A 25,087-nucleotide genomic window follows, 5' to 3' on the forward strand; every position below is an offset into this window, starting at 1 on the left:
TTAGCATAGACAGGCTCTTACCTCTCTTTCCCTTCTACCTGCTCTCTCTCACCACTCCCCCCTCCACTTGGAAGGTATGCAATTTCGGAAAAAAAATGTAATGGATTCATGATATTTTTCTTCTGATGCACCGAAGTCTCAGAACACACAGAAATGTTGAAATTAGTGTTTCTAAAATTAAATTAAAAAAAAAAAAAGGCTAACACTGTTTTGGCAACATGTAGGAAATGTGAAAAACGTGAATTTTGCCTTACTTTTTTGTTTAAATAATAAAATATTTAAATAATATCCTTAATGTCTTTACATATTAAAATTTAAAGATGCAACTTTGTGTCAGTCATCCAATATTTCTTTAAAAGTTACTGTTTCCTAAAATCCAAAGTCTTAGACACACTGATGTCGAGAGTTTAAATGATCAAGTTTTCAATCAGTTATTTTGATAATGTGAAATCCAAATTTTGCATCATGAACTCAGATTACCATGACACCCCTTAAGGAAGAAAAAAATACACTGCAAAACTATGACAAAAATCAATAAAACATATTGATTGATTGAGAAATATCCTTTATAACCCAGAGTAGAAAAGTAAAAACCTGAATTTTTTTAGTATTTAAATATTACAATAGAATTAATTTTTCCTTTCATTTAATATATTATGTTAATACATTTTAAAACCTAATGTCAAACAAGTCTTTTATAATATGCATGAGATTTATGAGCACAATTGTAGCTCTTAGCTACTTTCCTTCTAAAATACCTAAATCAAATATTACTTTTTTGATATTTACATCTCTGTCACCTAGAATATTTTTATAATGTCCAAAGGTCACCTATGGTACTGGAATTTCTAACCTTAATTATTTTTCAATTATTTATTAAAAAAAAATTCACCCATTTCTCCCACCCCAAACTTCCACATCAAACAACCACAAATCTGTCCTTTGTATGTGAGCTTGGTTGTTTTAGTTTTAGTTTTAATTTTTCTAGATTCCACATATAACAGAGATCATTTGGTATTTCACTTAGCATAATGCCCTCAAAGTCCACCCAGATTATCAAATGGCAAGATTTCATTCTTTTTTATGGCTGAATAATATTCCTTTGTCTATATATACCACAATTTCTTTATGCATTCATCCATTGATGTACACTTAGACTGTTTCTATATCTTGGTTATTATAAATTATACTGCAATGAACATAGGAGTGTATATACATTTTCAAATTAGAGTTTTCCTTTCGTTGGATAAATACTCAGGAGTGGAACTGCTGGATCATATGGTAGTTCTATTTTTAATTTTTTGAGGAACCTCCATACTGTTTTCCACAGTGGCTGCACCAATTTACTTTCCCACCAACAGTGTAGGAAGGTTCCCTTTTCTCCACACCCTCACGGACACTTATTATTTTCTTGTCTTTTTGATAATGGCCTTTCTAACAGGTGTGAGGTGGTAACTCATTGTGGTTTTGATTTGCGTTCTTCTGATGATTAATGATGTAGAGCATTAATTTGTTACTGAGAACGTACAGCTCCTGTAGATTTAGAAAAGCATGTTACCGATAAGGAAAATATTTTGTTGTGTAAAAAGAAATCAAATAAATAATTAAATCATTTATCAGTTTAAACAGCTGTTACATTTTGAGGAACTATAGCTTAAAATGATTAACTTGATATATATATATATATTTTAAAGAGTGTAAATTTTGTTAATATTTCATTTGGTTCTCTTGGTAACATAAAGACTCATTCCTCTGGTAATTTTATTATTTCGGATTACTTCTACATTGGGATTAAAAAAATGAATCTACCTTGTTAGATACAATTTAATAAAAAATTTATTTAACATACCTACATTCTTCCATGGAATCAAAAGAACAGATCATGAAATGTCTGAGGATTGCCTCCTTCCTGTTCATACAAATTTCTTCATTAAACCAAGTATATACGTCTTTACCAGTGCTTTTCTCACTGTAACTAATTCTCAAAATTTCAGTCAAGATGGTAATATCTGGAAATGCTGCTATACATGCTAAAAATAGCCTTTTAAAAGACATATTTTTCTTGATAACCTGTAGGGAATCATTCATCCAGCCATCCATGAGGCTTTTCAGAGACATTAACTGGACAGACGATTTTAGCCTTCCACCTGAATGATGGTACACGCAGACATGTGCCATGCGTACACACACTCTGCATGTCTCACGTTTGTTTCGTTTTAGATCACTGAAAACAACCTGAAATGTTCTGATTATATTTAATTATTTGATTCTTTGATAATTCACTGTTTCATATTTATTATTATATCATATGCATTATATGAAGTGAACAAATACACTGGTTTGTCTCTCCTGTAATCATTAACACCACCAGTGTCACGGCCAGGGCTGCAAAAGTTAAAAATAAGGGTTAAAAATCTCACACTACTTCCGTAGCTTATGCTGTCAATTTTTTAAAAAGTGGATTTAAACCATATCTCATTTTTGGTCCATTTGGACTTTATGAACTGTAGTATCAATCAATATAAATTCATGCTCCGTTTTATATATTTCTTGATTCTGTCAACACACCCAGGTTCTGCACACATTTATTTTAGCAGCACTCATTGCCTTTGTTGAGTCAGGAAACTTGGGGTTTAGTCTTAGCTCTGGTACTCATAGTCCTTGTGTTACTGAACAAGTCATTCACATCCTCTAGGTCTCAGTGTTCTTATCTATAAAGTGGACATAGTGCCATTTCATCTCAGTGTTGTTCATAGGTTCAAATAATTAATGTGATTTTGGGGATAATTTTAAAGCATTGCTACTATTCTCTTTAAAGTATGCAAGTAATATCCATATCCCCTTGAAAAATACATTTATTTGTAAAAGCAACTCTATTAAGGAAATCTTGACATGCAATGTTCGAGTGTTTAGAAAATACGTAAGTGATGTAAAGATCCTTAAATAGAATGACAATGATTTATCAGATGAGCCACAGTGGAAGCTATGTGTAAATATTATACATCTTAGTTTTCTATAAACCATTCAACTAACAAATTTCAAATAGAACAATTAATCAGTGTAGAGAGCACAGCAAAAAATAAATTCAAATCAGCGATGCAATACCTCTATTCCAATTAGCTCATTTTTCCCCCTCCACCCTCTCAGACGTATTCTATTTTATTTTTAAAAAGGAAGTTAAGTAAGCGACCCTACAAAGTCAATCAACCCACAGAGTAAGCTAGAACTCTTATTCTTATTTAATGTTTATTAAGGGCTCAGTCTCACAAAAATTTTCTATTCATAGGTCAAATATACAAAGTGCCATGCTTGCCTTTATTCCACTTTTGGGGACCCACATAGACATACTGTTTAGCCCAAGTGGAGGACACCCACCTGTTCAAACAAAGGGTAAAACTGCGTGTGGGTTTTAGCAGTGTGGGCTATAAAAATGAAACTTGCATATTAATTTTATGAATGTCTGCAAATCACAGCAATCTTCAGAGTTTAAATTGATCTGAATTGATATTAACTACAATTCTCACTCTTCATATCTAACAGGTACAGTGACATCACTAGGAACAATGTCCAGTACCTGGGGGTGTGAGGAAGGGAAAGGGTGTGAGAAGCATGGGTGCACATCAGGGTTGGGATGTTCTATTGGACTGGATTCCCTTTGAGCATAGTATATACAACATAAAGAGAGAAGGGAAGGCAAGGAGGCAGGGAGGGACGGAAGGAAGGAAGGAAGGAGAGAGAGAAACTCAGAAAAACACATTTGAACACTATTAAGATTTTCTGATAAATCCAACCTACTGTCAATTAGACTTGGACAAACAATCCCAGCCCCAGGTTTTCCTGTTTCCACACCCAGCCTCCATTTACAATTTACAATTACCCGTGATCCAGATATGTGACTTGGACTTGTAGTCCATCAATGTCTGCCCAAGTCTAAGATTAGTGATGACAGCCCTACTTTGCCATTAGGCGTGCCAAGGACCTGCAGCTCCTGAAACATTTGTGTGTGCTCGCGTCCGTGTGGGGGAGGGGATTCGTGGCTTGGAGGGCCTGGGACAGGGTAAAAAGGAGCTGTTTCTGGGTTGCCAGGAAAGGAACCGATTGCCGGCCCAACTTCCACCACCATGCCGGAGTCGAGAATCTGGAGCTGACTACTCAGAGCAGCTGTAACTGGTTCTTACACTAGTCATTTCCTTGGAGTTGGAGCGGTCGGCATCTATTGGTATTAAAATTCTGGGTGAAATGCCACTTCCCTGCCCCGTCTTCCGGAGCAATTTACATTAAGGGGAAAATCACTGTAATCAAATCTCGATGCCTTGCCTTCTGCTAAAACGAGGTACTTTCTTCCTGGGATTCTGCAGGGACGACTCGATACACAAATGCTTGCACACACCACACACCGACACAGTGTAACTCCCACAGCATCCTCGCTCCCTCCCTCTCACAAATGCTTGCACACACCACACACCGACACAGTGTAACTCCCACAGCATCCTCGCTCCCTCCCTCTTTCCATCTCTCCCTCCTTCCCTCTCCTAAGGATTGCTGAACATTTTGCTCCAAACTCTCCAGGTCACCCACGTGTTTGTTCTCCCCTTTCTCTGTTCAATTTACTTCCCGACTTGACAAAGAGAAACTAGAGTTGTTCTCGGGCTTTTGGCCACAATTCTGGGACCAAGCTTTCTCACCCATTCCCCCACCCTCTGCCCCAATCAGAACTGCCCTGCCAACCCCTCTTACTCTGGGGGTTGCAGACAGATTACTGGGTGTTTCCCTGGCTCAAACCCCCCGCCTCCCTTCCTTCACCCTTCCTCCTCTTCCCCCCGGAGAAAAGGGAATTCGCCTGTTTAGTCTCACTCGCCAGGGTGGGATGGAAGTGGGGGGTGGGAGGGAGCGGTGGGTGGTATATACGACTGGGAACCTGTCCCTCTCCCTCTCCCTGTCTCATACACTCACACGCACACTCAACATTTACGCCGTACTTTGGGGGTCTCTTACACACACCTGAATCGTAACCTTTCCAGCAAGGCCAGACACGCCCCTGCTCGCCCTCCCGCAATCCCCAGAATAGAATTTGGTCCTGGGTGCGGGAAAGCCAGTGATAAACTGACCACAGAGGAGATTCTGAACCCCGGGGAGGTGGTCCCTTGCCTGCGGAGGGGAGGGGGCGCTCTCCACTCACCGCCTGAGTCCCTGGAACGACGAGGGCCAGGACATCCTGGATTTCTTCAGGCCGGGCCGGTGGCCGGTCTCCACGGCGTAGGAGGTGCGGTCCATGGCGCGGCAGTACAGGTAGCGCTCGGTGTCCGAGTAGCCGCGGTGCCGGACGCGGCCCGTGGCCCCGCTCGAGGCGTAACGGCCGCGAGCGGCCCCGGGCGGCGGCGGGGGCGGGGGCAGGGGGGCCGGCGGCGGCTGCACGGGGCACGGGGGCTGGGGAGAGGGCGGCGGCGGCGGGGGCAGGTGGTGATGGGGGTGCAGGAGGCGGAACTGGGGCTGCCGGAGCGGGTACTGGTGGTGCTGCTCTTGCCTCCAGAGGTGCTTGGGGGCTTTGAGCGCGGCCCCGCCGGTGCCGTCGCTGCCCTCGCCGCTGCCCGCCCTGGCCGGCAGGCTGCTGCCCTCTGCCTCCATCCTGGCTCGCGGCTCCGCGCCCTGCTGCCCAGCCCGGTTCGCCGCGCTGGCCCGAGCGCCTCCCCGATGCTGCCGCCGCCGCCGCCGCCGCTGCTTCTGGAGCCGAGCAGAGGCTGGGCTCAGCTTCCCACTTGAAGCCACCAGAGGCTTGAGACGACCGAAAGGGGGCTCTGCCAGCGGGAGGGGTCACGAAACGCGACAGGGCTCCCTCCACAGTGGTTTGGGCAGAGACACGCTCCTGGGCTCCCCGAGTCACCCAGACTAAGGAGCACGGTGCGCGGCTTCCCCAGCGGGCTGTGCCTCCTTCCTCGCCTTCTTCTTGCTTTCCTTCGTTTGGGCGCCGGCGGCGAGAGCAGGAATTGTTAGCAGCTGGAGCTGCAGAAGCAGCAGCAGCGGCACGAGTAGCCGCCTCCTCGGTCCAGGGCCCCCGAACCCCGATCCCGGAGCTGCTGAAAAGTTGGACAGCTCCTGAGTGGTGAGCCCGAGCTGTGACTTTCTCCAAAACCACCCCAGGCAGTCAGGAGTCAGACCTGTCCTGATCCTTCCCCTTCCCGTGCCCCCGCCTCCCTCCCCCGACAGCCCCTACTGCCCCTGAGGTTTCCTCTTCACCTCCGCTTGCCTCAATCCTCTTGGAGAAATGGAGTCTGGTGGTTCCGGGCTGATTCTCAGAGCTTGTTGACGAAGAGCCCCATGCTGGAGCTTCCAAAGAAGAGGGATGTGACCTGGCAAAGTTGCCCAGAATGGTGTGTGTGTACGTCGCTGAAAAACTGGATCTAGGTGAAGATCCAATTTTAGGGTTAGTTCAGTCTCTGTCCCTGACATAGGATTAAGTATTGTGTGGATCATAGCAGGGAGAATTCCCAGTGTTTCCTCTTGAAGACCTTCCTCCAACTGGTAGCTTGTATTGCTGCTGCTTCTGTGATTAAGATCTCCAGCAGTGGTCCCAGTTGGAAATCAAGGCGAGCCGGTTGCCATGGCTGAACTAGCTGACCACAGTTAAGGTCGGGGTACCTTTCCTATTACAAACCTCTGGTTATTGTCAGTGGTTTCCACCATCAGCGCCTGCCTGCAATTTTGCCTTTCTGCCACTTCCAACAGAACACAGCTCTAGCACCAAAGCATTTTAAAACATATCATATCATTATTATTCGACAGAAATTAGAGTCATATTTAACACTAAAATCCAAATTCAATTTTTATTTGTCTTCCTTTAATTTGTATTTTCCTGCCATGTTGAATATTTTGGAGAAGCCAAGAGAATTTCAGAGCAATATATACTTTTTCCTGTACCTTTTTTATATTACCACATTCCTTAAAGATCATATGTCATTTACTCACTGTTAAAATAATCCTAGAATTAGATTTTGTGAGAGTTACTACAGAACCATCCATTATTTGAAATATAAATATATTTAGGGCTCACAATAGCTTGTTGGCAGCATAATTATTCCATTCTCTGCACACACTCAATCTTCACATAATTGAATACGTACATTTTATGCATATCATATAGTGAATACTAAAGTACCAGAATCAGGAACCAACTCACAGATTCTCCAGAGTGCTGAAAATCCAGTGTTCTCCATACAGTGAATGATCAGTGTAAACACCATTTGGGAAATCACATCAATGAAAATAAATGCTCACTTGGCTTGTTAGTAAGAACAGTCTATAAAATGTCCAAGTGTCCCCTTCTCTAAGTGGGAGGATTAAATTTAATCCTTTGCAGAAAGACCCTTGGCATCTCTTTATGGGCTTTTTTTCTTGCTTTTTACGGTAGGAAATGTCCCTTCCTCCAACATTTCAGTATTGGCACTCTGCCATACGTGGCCCATGCACAAAACCTGAGAAAGGCTATGTCTTGAGAGGTACAGGACAGTCTCCCAAGTACCATTCCCCTCCGTATATGACTGAAAACATACTTGACTGAGGCACTCTCTCTCTCCTTTACAGACACAAGTGTGACTAATGGCAGTGGACAAAGCATTTTCCATGCCTAGGAAGGCATTGAGCTGGTATCTTTCCAAACACAAAAGGAGAGAAAACGAAGTGTTATGGAGTATAAACTGCTTATTTTCTTTTAATTCATTGTGTTATTAACATTTGGAACCATTTCAGAGAAGTGTACAAATTTCTTTCCCCTGAAATGCTTGCCACCTTGCTCCTCAGTATAACTATGACAAAATATCTCTATCCATAATTCTTATTTTCACTCCTCAAATACTATTAGTACAAGCAGTTTATGATCTTCTTTCCGGAATAAATAGAATAATTCAAATCTAACCTCCTTCTCTAAAACTGTCAGTTTTCAACTTCCTTTTAATTCGTGAACTCTTCTTATATGCTCCATTTATTTTAAAAAAAGATTTCTTTGTTTTATTATATAATTACAAGTCGAGTATATTTTATGTATAAAAAATCATTTAAATACTACCTTCTAACATGTTCCCAACTTTGAGCATTTTCAATTTCTCTTATAATAATTTTCTCTTATAATTACTGATAGTAGTAGTTTATTGTGTGACCTTTGAGGGAAGACATCTTGGATTCCAGTCTACCACTTCCTATCCATGTGCCCTGAGCTAAATTATGAACCCTCCATTTCTCTTAAATGCAAGTAGTACTCCTATTACCTACTTCCCAGAGTCTGCTGATTATTTAGTGAAATAATACTTAGCACAATACATTATATACAATAAATGTTTAATAAAAACTAGCGATTTTCATTATTCCTTTCAGACTTGGAAGAATCCTAAATATTATTTTCATCATTGGTTCCCAACCTTGGCTGCACCTAGGGAATATCACCGAGAGGACTTGAAAAATGCCTGATGCTGAATGCTAGACCAGTGATTTCAAACTGGGATGTTATCAGAATCACCTGGAGAGCAAATCAAGCCCCCCCCCCCCCCCCAAAGGCCCAGGTTCCTTGAATTAGGATAGCGCTTGGGGCTTTGTATGGTTATCAAGTTTGCCAGGTGATTCTGGTTCAGTCTAAAGTTTAGAAATCATTCCTGTGCCCCAACAAGTGAAATTAGTATTTCTCAGAAGAGGAACCAGACAACAGCACTTAAAAAAACTCCTTAGGTGATTTCAACATATCAATAACTACTGATCCAGACCTACTCCCTTATTACGTGGTTGCAAAGACACTCCAGGTGCTCTTTGTTGACTTCCCCTTGGGACTCACTTTCTGGAAAAACCAGTTTAAGAGCCCAGATCCCATGAAAATATACACTTTGTCTATTACTCTAGTTGTCTCTATGTTAAAAGAAAGTCTTATGCTAAAAATGGGCACTCCAAGTCTTCTACTTAAAAACTCTTCTCATTAATCTAGGGGGTGCCTACTCATATTTGAAACAACCAAAACATGGAAATATTCAATTGACTCATTGGTTTTCCGTGCTTGTATGTCATATAAATTATCCATTTTCCCCACTGAATGATCATAGATGTTGGAGTTTTATGGGACAGTCTAAAAGCGTGTTTACAAGCTGGACTTTTCACTTTTTATACAGATATGCTGATGGTGAGTAGTGAAAGCTTTCAAAGATGCCCCATATGAACACGATAATTGTAAAGTCCAGGTAAATGATCAGTGTATTTCTTTTTCTGAATAAACCTAAATAAGCAGTTAGTTGGTACCATTACCACGAGACAGAGTATTACACAACACTACCACCACCCTTTTCTGCCAACGCCTTTCCAATCTGCCCTAGAGAGCCAGTCAGTCACTCAACATGCTGCTGGGCACTTAACAAGGGAGAACATTACTGTCAACAATGATGGAGAGTTCTGGCAGAAATGTTGTCAATTGAAAGTTAGGCATCATTTCTATCCAGAACACAGAATTAAGTAGTAAATTACAATAACTAAGAGTCCATTTCTAACTTGGTGATGGGAGGAGGATTTCAATGAAGCTTTTTTTATTCATTTTTATTGAAGTATAGTTGATTTACAATGTTGTGTTAGTTTCAGGTGTACAGCAAAGTGAATCAGTAATACATATACATATATCCACTATTTTTTAGATTCTTTTCCCATATAAGCCATTACAGAGTACTGAGTAGAGTTCCCTGCGCTATACAGTAGGTCCTTGTTAGTTATCTATTTTACATATAGTAGTATGTATATGTCAATCCCAATCTCCCAGTTTATTCCTTCCTAGCTCTTAACCCTGGTAACCATAAGTTTGTTTTCTATGTCTGTAACTCTATTTCTGTTTTGTAGATAAGTTCATTTGTACCCTTTTTTTAGATACCACATATAAATGTTATGATATTTGTCTTTCTCTGTCTGACTTCAGTCAGTATGACAATCCCTAGGTCCATCCATGTTGCTGCAAATGGCATTATTTCATTCTTTTTTATGGCTGAGTACTATTCCACTGTATATATGTACCACATTATCTTTATGCATTCCTCTGTTGATGAACATTTAGGTTGCTTCCATGTCCCGGCTATTGTAAATAGTGCTGCTGTGAACACTGGAGTGGATGCATCTTTTCAAATTATGGTTTTCTCCAGATATATGCCCAGGAGTGGGATTGCTGGATCATATGGTAGCTCTATTTTTAGTTTTTTAAGGAACCTCCATACTGTTCTCTGTAAGAAACCTTTTTTTTTATATATCCTATGTATACTTGAACACACATGTGTTATTTTGATAGGGTGCATTAATTCAATGCCAAACAGCATAAAGTTGGAAATTTTAATCATCAATATTGTCTCATATAAGGCTAATCTGCTGACCGGTTAGAAATACCCAAAGGATACATTCAGTCTTAGATTTCCCCTAGGTTTTCAATGTTTTTTAGTATTTCCTTGAGCCATAAAAGGACTCTGAAAACTGTAAAAATCTATATGCATATTAAATAGTATATATTGTCAATGTTACCACTATAAATACTAGTACTAAAGTCTCTATCCCATTATTTCCAATATATTAAGTCATTTTCAGTATTTTTTCTCTGGTATGAAACAAATGGCAATATGCAATAAATGTTAAAGTAAGAAATGCTACTCTTGAGTGTACTTGCCTTTGACTAGCACATTGATGCTAATTCAGTAGCAACTTGTTGGTTGGTCCACAGGTTTCAGTACTACCACAAAGCAATTTTGTAACTTTCAAATGACACCACTCCATTTGTCAATTCAAATTAAAAAATATAGTTTATATACTATCTGCTAATTGCCATGCAGACTTTGGTATTTCATGGATGAACATGAAAAAATACTTGTCCTCAAGGAGCTTAGTGTTTTGTAGGGGAAATAAATACATAAGTAGCTGTAAGCCAGGGGGAAGGGAGTGGGAGGGAGAGAGAGAGAGTTTTGATGGGGATATGTAGTGTCTGCTGTGGAAACACAAGAGGGATATTCAATTCTTAAGGCTCAATGAGTCTTCACAATGAGAGTGGTATCTAAGCTGAGACCAAGATCTTATGCACAAATTGGAATTAGCTAATTTCATTTTGTATGAATATATTTGTGTGACTGTGTATGTGTGTGCCTTGGGGAATGTCAAAGGGTAAAGGCATTCTGGGCAGAAACTGACATAGGCAAAAACTTAGAGATGAGAGAAATTATGGGGCATTGGACATTCAGAAAATGGCAAGTGATTCTGTAAATCTGTGAGGGCAGGTAGGCGTATGCAAACATCTGATGATGAATCACCTCTTATGAAGTGCCCCCTCAAGCCAATATGGTGACTTTGTGTCAGTTATCAAAAGGGGCCCTTTCTGGGTGGATCAGGTTTTAAGGTTGATGGGTAGGATGCAAAGAGAATAAATCAAAGATATGAGAGGAAGAAGGAGGGTAAGAGAGCTGTTCCTGAGAAGGCGAGGGTGGATTAAACTCTAAGATAGAGATGGAAGCCTTTGCCTTAAACTAGACAAAAGCCAACACTTCCATTGTGACAGGAGAGAAATGGGAAAGGATGAATTCAGATGGAAGTAAGTTTATTGCATTTATTGAATATTTAACTTTTGGCATTCTGCCAAACACTTCTCATGCATTATTTTATTTAAGCTTTTTAACAATGCACTTCTTTCTTCACATTTTAACATTTTGAAAATCATAATGAGTCTTCCAACAGAGACTAAAAGGACAGTGCTAGTCTCCTGCAGATGTTGAGTATAGCCTGGCTGACCTTAACTCTACATAGAAAACACATGTGCACCTGATTGTCTCAACATTAATTACTTCATTCAACCAATATTTATTGAAAATTTAATATGTGCCAAACACTAAGTTCTGGAGTAAAAGAATTGAAAACAGAAAAGTTCTTGTTCTCCTGGTCTAATTGGAAGAGACAGAATAAACACCCAGACAAAGATATAAATAGGTCAGATATCGCTAAGTGCTATAAAACAAATTGAAGCAAATTAAGGACTAAGAATATGGTATTTGAGAGTGGTATTTGGGAAATGGTGGTCAAGGAAGATCCTTCCCTTCTCTGATAGGGTAGAATTTAAGTAAAAACCTGAAGGAAGTAAGGGAGTGAGACAGTGCTCCAGGTTATGGAAAAAGCAAGTGGAAAGACACTGACATAGCAGCAAGTCTGTTATATTTGAGAAATACTAAGCTGACCAGTGGCCTGGGGTGAAGTGAGTTGGAGGCTATCTGGAAATGAGGACAGATCAAGAAGGACCATGTTGGTCATGGTAAGAACTTTGGATTTGTTACTTGTTTCATAGAGCAACATATAGATGAATTTTAGACTTAAATTATATTCAGATGCCTAATAATCATTTAAAATGTCTTCAAAAGACTATGCCTAATTGAAGAGATGTTATTCTATATGTAGAAAAATATGAAAATATGCCTGGGAGACCAACTTTTACTCTTAGTGAAGAAAATATTTCTTTCAGGGAGAGAGACTATATATATATATATATATATATATATATACACACACACATATATATATTCAAAGTGCTTCAAGTTATATACTGTTTTATCATTAAAATAACTCCAAAATCATGGCCAATCATATAGCAGCAATACACTTAAAATGAGTAGATATTATCCCTCAGAAGATATCATAAAACTTTCAAAGTGACTGATTTGTGAGACCTGAAGGATAATTACTCAGGTGCTAAATGTCCATCTGTCAAAGCTTCTAGCTGACTTTTAAGAGAGGATGCTAAACTTCTAGTGTTTGATAGTTAAATTTAAAAAATGAATCACCATGCCTTCAAATGTCATTCTCAATCTCAAAGATGAAAAAGAGATTACAAGAAGTAGCCTGTTACTATGAAATTAGACCCAACTAGCAAAGACCAAAAATAGTTAAGAGTCTTTATATGTTAAGAAGACTTAATCTTACACTTTGAGATGTTGAAAATTAACACGGTAGACAATGGTATGGCAAAATGTACACATTTTCCATTTGTTTCAGAAAATTAAATTTAAGATGATACTTTGCATTTTACAAAGTTCCTATTAAATTGAGTTGAATATTGTAATGAATGGGTTCCTTAAAATGGAGGATTTCTAGTATTAACTTCATCTTCCATATGAGGAAGCTGAAGCTCAGGAAGACAACCATTGGCCTAAGTTCAGATAGTTGTTTAGCATCAAAGCCTGAACTTGAGCCCTGGCCAAACTGAGTTGAAAAAGCGTGATCCTGCCTGGATGACAAAGGGAGAAACTCAACACAGAACTTTTGAAATTAAAATGTCAATGGATGAGTTGTTTAATAATATCAGTGGACGGGTAGTTTAATATTATAGTGGAGAGCTGGAAAGATATTAGCTGAAATATTATAAAATATCTTTTGTGAGGGACAAGATACAAATGCTCATTATCAATACTTCTAATAAAAATTAAACTATAGGTCCTAGATAGCTTAATAAGACAAAACACACACACACAGAGAGAAAATGAAGATATATGGATTGAAAAGGAAGGAAGAAACAAAACTTATTATTCTCTGATGATATCATTATCCATATATAAAACACAAGGGAATCTGTAGACAAATTATTAGAATGTTAAGAGAGTTTAGAAGAGTGACTAATTTACAAGAATCAATTGTTCTTCCATTTACCAGCAACAGATAAATGCTGTACATACACACACATATACATACATACATATGTACATACATACAGTTCCTAGGAATAAATATAATAAACAATATGTAAGAACATTATGGAGAAAAATTTTAAACTTTAAAAAACTTTTGAAAGGACCCGAGTAAGTAGAGAGATATACCATTTTCATGAATAGAAGAAATCAGATAAAGAAGAAAATTTTTCACAAAATGATCTATTAGATTCAATAATATTCTCTCCAAATTCCAACAGGATATTTCAAGGAATCTACACGCTTATAAAAATTTTATATGAAAAACAAACAGGAAGAAATGGGTGAGAGTACTTTCCCAACCAACTATTAATGCTTATTTTAAATATGTATTAATAAAGACAGTAAAGTATTAGCACAGGATAAATAAAATGTCTAATGAAGCAAAATAAAGATCCCAGATATAGACCTTTATAATATGTAAGAACTTGTTATTTGAGAGAGATGGCATGTCCACCTATTGGGAAAAGAGCAGGTGTTCAATAAACAGTGCTGGAACTATTGGTTACCCATAGCACACAAAATGAATCTTGACTCCTACCTCATATAATAAACAGAATTCAATTCCAATTGTATTAAAGATTTTTTGAAGCATGTGTTTAGATATTTAGAATTTTAAATATTTAGAAGGAAGTATTGCAGAATAGTATTATGATATTTATACAAGGAAGGATCTCCTTTTTATGTTACAAAAAGTACTAACAGTGAAAGAAAAGATTAATAAACCAAACTACATTAACATGTAGAACTTCCATTAAGAAAGTGAGAGAACAAGTCATGAACTGGGAGAAGATATTGCAATACATGTAATTCTTGAAGGATTATTTTAAAATAAGTACTCCTAGAAATCAAGAAGAAAAAATGGAAAAATATTCAAAATACATGAAAAGGCATTTCACAGAAGGGAAAAGCTGAATGGTCATTAAACATAAGAAAAAGTGATCAATCTTATTAGTAATCAAGGGAAATGCAAGTACAGATCACAGTGAGAAGGCATGCAATGTCCACTCAGTTGGCAAAGAAGTAAGAAGGCTGATGATACTATGTGTTGGAAAGATGGGAATTCAATGGCAATTCTTATACATTGCTGGTGGGAAAAAATTTACCATTATCTGGTAAAGGTGACCATTTACATGGACTACTACTTACAATTCCACTCCTGGGTACTTAGCATAGAGTCTCTTACACACACACACATACACACACACCAGGAGACATGTACCTGAGTAGGATTATGCTTTATAACAAAATGCCGGACACAACCTCAATTTCTATCAATAAAAGAAAAAATAAATTCTGGGATATTCACACAAATGGTACATCACACAGCCATAAATGACTACTCAAGACAATGTGGATGAATCTTAGAAATGCCTTGTTAAGTTAACAAAGCTCGTGGCAGAAGACTACGAACACTATACCCTTCTTCTTAAGTTCAAACGCAAGAAACAAATGAGAAAATAAGCAAAAACTCCATGGAAAACAAAATAATATATTCGGCACAGTGCTCTTCAAACTAAAGTGCATATGAATTGATTATTTATTAAATGCAGATTCTGATTCAATAGATCTGGGGCTGAGGTTCTGTATTTCTAATAAGCTCCCAGGTGACACCAATGCAACAGATCTGTGGACCACACTTAAGCAGCAAGATTTGATATGATTTGATTTGATTTTTTTTAAAGATTTTTTTGATGCGGACCATTTTTAAAGTCTTTATTGAATTTGTTACAGTATTGCTTCTGTTTTATGTTGTGGTTTTTTGGCCGAGAGGCGTGTGGGATCTTAGCTCCCCAACCAGGGATCAAACCCGCAACTTCTGCATTGGAAGGCGAAGTCTTTTTTTTTTTTTTTTTTCCGGTACGTGGGCCTCTCACTGTTGTGGCCTCTCCCGTTGCCGGAGCACAGGCTCCGGACGCGCAGGCTCAGCGGCCATGGCTCGTGGGCCCAGCCGCTCTGCGGCATGTGGGATCTTCCCGGACCGGGGCACGAACCCGCGTCCCCTGCATCGGCAGGCGGACTCTCAACCACTGCGCCACCAGGGAAGCCCCGGAAGGCAAAGTCTTAACCACTGGATCTCCAGGGAAGTCCCAGCAAGATTTTAAAGAATATATACATATGTGATATTTTATGAAGAATTTAAAGGTAGAAAGGTTATGAAATTTATAAAATGTAGGATGGTTATTACTTGGTGGGAAAGAAAGAGATGGTCAATGGGAGAAAGAAGATACGATGTATTGACAATATTGTAGCTCAAAAATGATATGCTCTATAACCTATACATGTTACAAAGATTATTTTGTACATATTGAATACTGCATAATAAAACCCCACAAACATCGACAGGGCAGGGAACCCACATTATCACCAACAGAACAGATAAAATGAGGAGGGTAGGAATAAGCAGTGGGCATTGTGCAGCCAAATATTCCATATTTAGAAGAGACAGCTATAGGCTCTGTTGTAAGCACGCTGTATCTGTAAACTCCAAAGTAAATCACTGGACAAACTTTCAAAACTGTGGCAGCATAAAAAATGTGGGAAATCCAAATAGCATTCTGAGCTAAAAATAACTGCAAACTTCTCTAAAATAGAATTCATCTTTCTTTCAAAGTTTAACTTTTAAATTGATGCTGAAACAATAAAAAAATTTGTGAAAAGATATCTGTAGCTTTCAAACGCAAGGTAAGTGCTTCATTCTTTGGCTGTGATTGTCCCTTCCTATATCCCTAAATATTTACCCCCTACCTCCCCTTGATCAGCAGAAAGTTTCCTTCCTAGGATCAGGAAGCGTTTTAATTTCTCAAATATCTGCCATTAAAATATAACGTTCCTTAACATCTAACATTTTAGCCATCAGCAAACATCACAGCAGGGATTTGAAGCAACTAACAAGAACTCAAAACACGTGCCTAAGGATCAAGAAGTGGGGTTAGCAGAAAAGCGAACAGAATTAAGATAATTTAAAATAGAATATGGATACTGACAGAGAAAAAAATTGCTATCTTAATATAACCTCAGGTTCTCCAAACTGTTCTGATGTATAAAAAGTTGTGACACATCTCTGAATCATACACTCATCTAATATCTATCTGTTCTAAGGAGTAAACAGTATAGGACAACAGAGGTCAGGATGTCTCGATTCCAACGATAACTAATATTTACGGAGTTTACTCTGAGGCAGGCATTGTTCTAACTGCTTTTCAAGAATTTATTACTATCCCCATTGTACAGATAACAAAACTGAGGCACAGAGAATGTAATAACTTGTCAAAGGGCACACAGAGCTCTCCCTCTAGTTCCCTGATGCCTCTGCAGTTCCAGTACCTGCCCCTCTATTAGCACATCTTGTGTGCATGGATGTTCCTAATTTCTTCATGAATGGAATGGAATGTTCTAGTTAAGATGATGGGTATAGGGATCAAACAGAACTAATTTGAATCCCCAAAAGTTGTGTGATTTGGGGGCAAGATTTGTAACTTTGCTGAGCCTTAGTTCTCTCATTTGTAAGAGGATAGTGACAAAATACACATGACAGGATTTTGTGAGAATTGAATATAGTAATTCATGGAAAGCATTTAACTTGAGGCCTGCCATTTTATGCATGCAGTAAGAATCTCTTGTTATTGTTGTTATAACTATGATGATAATTAGTAAATGAGATTATAAATCTAAACCCAGGTCTACTCCAGATCTTGTGCAAATACTGTGCTATACCATGTACATAGAGTATACATAAAAAGACAACTATTTTCTTTTTGTTGCTTTCTTCCTCTCTTATCTCCCTGAATCAGACAGCAATGAAGTAAGGAAACACATTGAGAAGAGCTTCAACAGGAACCCAACTTTCAGGTGCCCAAACTAGAAACCTGTAAGATAGGGGAATTCTTTCCCACTTCACAGGAATGTCATTCTAGGACGGATTGTTCAAGTTTAAATCATTAGCCTCCAAGGGGGGGTGTTGGTCTCTGAATATTGTTAGAAAAGTATCCAAGATCACCAAACTCAAATTTCACTGTAGCTATTGCTGATATTAATTGAAAGGTAAATACGCTTAGCTCATTATATCAAATGGCTTTTCCTCAAGTGAAAACAAATATGTTATTTTTCAGCAGTACTACAGTTTGTCCTTAAGAACTGAGGTAAATAAGACTTCACAGGGGGTCCTGGCATTGAGGAAAGACTAGATTCTTAATCTGTCTTCAAGAAATACATGCTCCCTCCAAACGAGAGAATTCAGATCAGTACCTGGGGTACACTCACAAACAAACCTGAATTGCAGCCCAGTTATTCCCTTTCTTTGTAAATGCAAAATTTTTTAATGAAATAGTACCTTTTGAAAAAAATGGGGAAAAGGTGCTGCTTATTTCAATAGAAGTGTAAAATTTCCATGTAACTTGGTAAGTAGAATAGAAGAAAACAAGAACCTTGGGAGAGGTAAAAATGTATGGAATTCACAGTTCAAGGCAGACTCTCCAACATGCTCGTTTTTAACGTTTACGCTGGCTTACTCTATCTTCTTACAGCCTTGACACAATGATACAAGATTTTATTTATTTTGATCAATGTAGTTTTGACATAATGTTTGGAGGAAGGAGAAGGATCTGAACTATTATTCTCCTCAGCACGACACGACCATTTTCAAATAAATGGAAGAGCCGTGGTCTAATATTACTAAGGCTGAATAATTCCGCCCCCCTCCCTGCCTCCGGCTCAGTGCATGGAAAACGGCAGATTTTCTTCATACATAAGTAATGGAAATCTCATCATGTGAACACACTGAATTGTTCAGAAGGCTTTGTGGAGTGTGCCAAATGGAGATCTAGATTTATTTGCAAGTGGCTTCTGTGCAGGTTCAAAGATAGGGACGAACTGACCAATTTATAAACCACACATTGGGTTTTCAACACAGTTCTTCATTAGCGTTGGGCAAATACCCCATAAATGGACGAAGATATTCAGTCAAAATGGTCAAAACAGTAGTCTCACTGTATTTAAATATTATTTTTATTTAAAAAAGTATACCATTCATCATTATTAAGAAAATGGACACTACAGCCTGAAGCCCTGAGTTTCAGTACCAGCTCTGAGACTTTCTACATGAATGACGGCAGGTAGTTTATATTAACCTCTTTATCAATTTCACATCTATAAGATGGGGGTGATAAGAGAACAACTTTGTAAAATACTGTAAGGATTAAATGAGATGATAAATGTAAAAAGCTTAGTACAGTATCTGGCATATAAGTAATATATATATATACAAAGGTACCCATATATATTATTTTATATATATGTGCATATATATACATTTATTACATAGAATTTAGGAAATGAGGGAAATGGAGAACCAATAACCCCTACAGTATCATGTTAGGTGCAGAGCTCTTGAAAATTATGAGCTGTGTCTAAGTAGTAGTAGGACTATGCCTTTAAGCCAGCAATGAATACTTTAGTGAAATAAAGAGCTGTTGTACCTTAAAAGTGAAGCTAGTTACGCCTTCTACTCTGCTTTTTTTCCTACTTTTATTTCTACTCCATATGTGTTTTCTGGCATATGGAAAAGAAGGAAGGAAACTAACGTTTGCTGAAGGTCTACGATATGTCAGATGTTGCTGTAATGGGCAGTTGCTTACGTTATGGCAATTGATGGCCATGGCCTGTTCATCAGGTAGGTATTATTATTCCTACTTTACAGATAAGAAAGAGGTGTACAACTTACACAACTAGAAAATACCGCAACCCAATTTCTAGACACTATTTATGTACTTCCAAAGCCTTTTACATTTCTTTATTTAAGGAATTTACCAAATCTAGTACTGGGTCAGGTTCCTATCTATTTTTAACCTGGAACCATTTCTTTAGGGAAACTATGCTAGGAAAAGTAGTTAGCTTTCTAAGCCAGTCTATTAGTCCACAATAGAAATACCATATATTACAGTAAAAGAGGGGTTGGCAAACTATGGCCATGGGACAAATCTAGCTTACCACCTGTTTTTGTAAATTAAGTATTATTGGCAAACAACAACATCTGTTCGTTTACTGATTATCTAAGTATTTAACTGCTTTCACACTCTAATGGCAGAGTTCAGTAGTAACAGAGACTATACGTATAGCTCACAAAGTCTAAAATATTTACTCTATAGGTCTTTATATTGAGAAACAGTTTGCTAACCTCTAATGAATAAGAAAATATTTGATAAGTTCTGTCACTAACAAACCACCAATGTTCTCTCTATGAGGAAATAATCCCTGTCATGTTGGGGCAAAAGTGAGTGTCAAGGCCCCAGACAGAAGACATACTCGGCAGCCTCCAAGTCAGCCCCAGAGGGGACCCAGGGCACGAGGCGGTGTGAACTCAAGAGGATAGTTCTGGCTCAGGTAGTTCACCCCACAGGAAGAGCTCCTCTGCACAATTCCCAGCTGCCCAGCACAAATAAAGACTGCTCGCCTTCTGTCTGCAGCCTTTCCTTGCTACTCCCTTTTCCCCTCAACTGCAACTTCTCTCAAGTCCTCTCTTTACCTGTCTTCCTTCATCCCTTTTGAGAAGTCAAAGCCTTCCCTCTTTCAATCAAACAGTCTTTTAAAGCATGAAGGAATATGATTATTTACCCTTAACTGAAACTGACTTATATACAATGTTTTACCTCCTCAAGGCACTTGGATTTATTTATTTTCCTTCTGAAGGTGGAACCAAGCACTTTGAAATTTCAGTAATTTTAGGCAATATGCATGTGAAAGAAACATTTCCAGTCCCTAATCCCACGTTATAGCTCATCCTAACTCTAAAGGTAATCTATAAAAATACTCAGATGTTATTAACTGACAGGCCAAGAAATTTGTTTACGTGTGTAAAGGAAGGTATGAAATAAAGAAACTCAAAAATTTTAAAAGAAAAGGTGGAACTGGTTTTGGAAAACTTGTGTTGAGTATTGATTACTGTTTCAGTGGAAGCACCATGACCCCAAAATTTGCATCAACCTGAGACTGAAAAATTTTTGATAATTATTATAATTTCTACTTAAAATTCAGTTTTTCTTGTACCTTTCATCACTACCATTCCTGATGGCTTAATGACATAAGCTAGAACCTAACGGTGATAATCTCCTCAAGATTTTCTTATGACTTTGTCTTAGAAACAGCTGAGAATAAGGTCCAAGATTGTGTATTTTACCCACTATGGACTATAATTCCAGTAACTATATTGTCCAAACCAAAAACTGGGGTTCATAGTCAGATAATTCTCTAGGAAAAGGAAACTATTATTACTTTTAAAAATTAAGATATAATTGACATATAACATTGTATTAGTTTCAGTGGTACAACATAATGATTCGATACGAGTACCTTATGAAATGATCACTAAAATAAGTCTAGTTAACATCCATCACCACACAGGTAATCTTTTTTCTTTGTGCTGAGAACGTTTAAGATCTACTCTCTTAGCAACTTTCAAACATACAGTACAGTATTATTAACTATAGACACCATGCTGTACATTACATTCCTAGGACTTTTAATTATAATTATTTCCCCAACCCGAGGATGTAGGATAACCATAACTACAGAGATGTTCCAATACATTCCCTAGAGTTGCCCTCTTAGCTAAATGGGGAAGATGTAGATAACTAAGAATTCTACAACTATTTTCAAAATCTAATGATGAAATGAATTCAGGAACCTTGACTAGAGTTAAATCCATAATGGGAAAAATAAGCATTAGAATATATTTGAATATAATACAAAATGGTAGATTAATTTTTCTGGATTTCTTTTTTATCTACGTATATTACCATATTCATTATTTCATATTATATTTTCTCCTTAGTTTACACTTGGGCATTATCTTTTTTTCTTTTTTTTTTTAACATCTTTATTGGGGTATAAGTGCTTTACAATGGTGTGTTAGTTTCTGCTTTATAACAAAGTGAATCAGTTATACATATACATATGTTCCCATATCTCTTCCCTCTTGCGTCTCCCTCCCTCCCACCCTCCCTATCCCACCCCTCCAGGCTGTCACAAAGCACCAAGCCAATATCCCTGTGCCATGTGGCTGCTTCCCACTAGCTATCTACCTTACTACGTTTGTTAGTGTGTATACGTCCATGACTCTCTCTCGCCCTGTCACAGCTCACCCTTCCCCCTCCCCATAACCTCAAGTCCGTTCTCTAGTAGGTCTGCGTCTTTATTCCTGCCTTACCCCTAGGTTCTTCATGACATTTTTTTTTCTTAAATTCCATATATATGTGTTAGCGTACGGTATTTGTCTTTCTCTTTCTGACTTACTTCACTCTGTATGACAGACTCTAGGTCTATCCACCTCATTACAAATAGCTCAATTTCGTTTCTTTTTATGGCTGAGTAATATTCCATTGTATATATGTGCCACATCTTCTTTATCCATTCATCCGATGATGGGCACTTAGGTTGTTTCCATCTCCGGGCTATTGTAAATAGAGCTGCAATGAACATTTTGGTACATGACTCTTTTTGAATTATGGTTTTCTCAGGGTATATGCCCAGTAGTGGGATTGCTGGGTCATATGGTAGTTCTATTTGTACTTTTTTAAGGAACCTCCGTACTGTTCTGCAAAGTGGCTGAACCAATTCACATTCCCACCAGCAGTGCAAGAGTGTTCCCTTTTCTCCACACCCTCTCTAGCATTTATTGTTTCTAGATTTTTTGATGATGGCCATTCTGACTGGTGTGAGATGATAGCTCATTGTACTTTTCATTTGCATTTCTCTAATGATTAATCATGCTGAGCATTCTTTCATGTGTTTGTTGGCAGTCTGTATATCTTCTTTGGAGAAATGTCTATTTAGATCTTCTGCCCATTTTTGGATTGGGTTGTTTGTTTTTTTGTTATTAAGCTGCATGAGCTGCTTGTAAATTTTGGAGATTAATCCTTTGTCGGTTGCTTCATTTGCAAATATTTTCTCCCATTCTGAGGGTTGTCTTTTGGTCTTGTTTATCGTTTCCTTTGCTGTGCAAAAGCTTTGAAGTTTCATTAGGTCCCATTTGTTTATTTTTGTTTTTATTTCCATTTCTCTAGGAGGTGGGTCAGAAAGGATCTTGCTGTGATATATGTCATAGAGTGTTCTGCCTATGTTTTCCTCTAAGAGTTTGATAGTTTCTGGACTTACATTTAGGTCTTTAATCCATTTTGAGCTTATTTTTGTGTATGGTGTTAGGGAGTGATCTAGTCTCATACTTTTACATGTACCTGTCCAGTTTTCCCAGCACCACTTATTGAAGAGGCTGTCCTTTCTCCACTTACATTCCTGCCACCTTTATCAAAGATAAGGTGTCCATATGTGCGTGGGTTTATCTCTGGGCTTTCTATCCTGTTCCATTGATCTATCTTTCTGTTTTTGTGCCAGTAACATACTGTCTTGATTACTGTAGCTTTGTAGTATAGTCTGAAGTCAGGGAGCCTGATTCCTCCAGCTCCGTTTTTCGTTCTCAAGATTGCTTTGGCTATTCAGGGTCTTTTGTGTTTCCATACAAATTGCAAAATTTTTTGTTCTAGTTCTGTGAAAAATGCCAGTGGTAGTTTGATAGGGATTGCTTTCAATCTATAGATTGCTTTGGGTAGCAGAGTCATTTTCACAATGTTGATTCTTCCAATCCAAGAACATGGTATATCTCTCCATCTATTTGTATCATCTTTAATTTCTTTCATCAGTGTCTTATAATTTTCTGCATACAGGTCTTTTGTCTCCTTAGGTAGGTTTATTCCTAGATATTTTATTCTTTTTGTTGCAATGGTAAATGGGAGTGTTTTCTCGATTTCACTTTCAGATTTTTCATCATTAGTATATAGGAAGGCCAGAGATTTCTGTGCATTAATTTTGTATTCTGCCACTTTACCAAATTCATTGATTAGCTCTAGTAGTTTTCTGGTAGCATCTTTAGGATTCTCTATGTATAGGATCATGTTATCTGCAAACAGTGACAGCTTTACTTCTTCTTTTCCGATTTGGATTCCTTTTATTTCCTTTTCTTCTCTGATTGCTGTGGCTAAAACTTCCAAAACTATGTTGAATAAGAGTGGTGAGAGTGGGCAACCTTGTCTTGTTCCTGATCTTAGTGGAAATGCTTTCAGTTTTTCACCATTGAGGATGATGTTTGCTGTGGGCTTGTCATATATGGCCTTTATTATGTTGAGGAAAGTTCCCTCTATGCCTAGTTTCTGCAGGGTTTTTATCATAAATGGGTGTTGAATTTTGTCAAAAGCGTTCTCTGCATCTATTGAGATGATCATACGGTTTTTCTCCTTCAATTTGTTAATATGGTTTATCACATTGATAGATTTGCGTATATTGAAGAATCCTTGCATTCCTGGAATAAACCCCACTTGATCATGGTGTATTATCCTTTTAATGTGCTGTTGGATTCTGTTTGCTAGTATTTTGTTGAGGATTTTTGCATCTATGTTCATCAGTGATACTGGCCTGTAGTTTTCTTTCTTTGTGACATCCTTGTCTGGTTTTGGTGTCAAGGTGATGGTGGCCTCGTAGAAGGAATTTGGGAGTGTTCCTCCCTCTGCTATATTTTGGAAGAGTTTGAGAAAGATAGGTGTTAGCTCTTCTCTAAATGTTTCATACAATTCGCCTGTGAAGCCATCTGGTCCTGGGCTTTTGTTTGTTGGAAGATTTTTAATCACAGTTTCAATTTCAGTGCTTGTGATTGGTCTGTTCATATTTTCTATTTCTTCCTGATTCAGTCTTGGCAGGTTGTGCATTTCTAAGAATTTGTCCATTTCATCCAGATTGTCCATGTTATTGGCATAGAGTTGCTTGTAGTAATCTCTCATGATCTTTTGTATTTCTGCAGTGTCAGTTGTTACCTCTCCTTTTTCATTTCTAATTCTATTGATTTGAGTCTTCTCCCTTTTTTTCTTGATCAGTCTGGCTAGTGGTTTATGTATTTTGTTTATCTTCTCAAAGAACCAGCTTTTAGTTTTATTGATCTTTGCTATTGTTTCCTTCATTTCTTTTTCATTTATTTTTATGATTTCTTTCCTTCTGCTAGCTTTGGGGTTTTTTTGTTCTTCTTTCTCTAATTGCTTGAGGTGCAAGGTTAGGTTGTTTATTCGAGATGTTTCCTGCTTCTTAAGGTGGGCTTGTATTGCTATAAACTTCCCCCTTAGAACTGCTTTTGCTGCATCCCATAGGTTTTGGGTCGTTGTGTCTCCATTGTCATTTGTTTCTAGGTATTTTTTTATTTCCTCTTTGATTTCTTCAGTGATCACTTCATTATTAAGTAGTGTATTGTTTAGCCTCCATGTGTTTGTATTTTTTACAGATATTTTCCTGTAATTGATATCTAGTCTCATGGCATTGTGGTCAGAAAAGATACTTGATAC

General features: G+C 38.1%; 1 protein-coding gene and 1 long non-coding RNA gene across 13 annotated transcripts in view; one reads left to right on the forward strand and one right to left on the reverse strand.

The window, feature by feature from the left end:
- PDE4D (phosphodiesterase 4D) overlaps window positions 1-25,087 on the reverse strand; it is a 1,449,034-nt gene that overhangs the window by 852,984 nt on the left and 570,963 nt on the right. Inside the window, exon 1 of one of the 12 annotated variants that reach the window (XM_067730733.1) lies at window positions 5,180-5,714. The exons of the other annotated variants lie outside the window; for them this stretch is intronic. Coding sequence (XP_067586834.1) covers window positions 5,180-5,625 — 446 coding nt within the window. The 5' untranslated portion in view covers window positions 5,626-5,714. Of the gene's footprint in view, window positions 1-5,179; window positions 5,715-25,087 lie in introns of those variants that run through there. 12 annotated transcript variants of the gene reach the window in all.
- The window catches only part of LOC137221315 (uncharacterized), a 40,739-nt gene continuing 20,557 nt past the window's right edge, over window positions 4,906-25,087 (forward strand). The window contains exon 1 of the long non-coding RNA XR_010941968.1: window positions 4,906-5,289. This is a non-coding gene — a long non-coding RNA (uncharacterized lncRNA). The remainder of the gene's footprint in view (window positions 5,290-25,087) is intronic.

This window comes from Pseudorca crassidens, chromosome 3, assembly GCF_039906515.1.
Source record: "Pseudorca crassidens isolate mPseCra1 chromosome 3, mPseCra1.hap1, whole genome shotgun sequence".
In the NCBI taxonomy this organism is placed as follows: domain Eukaryota; kingdom Metazoa; phylum Chordata; class Mammalia; order Artiodactyla; family Delphinidae; genus Pseudorca; species Pseudorca crassidens.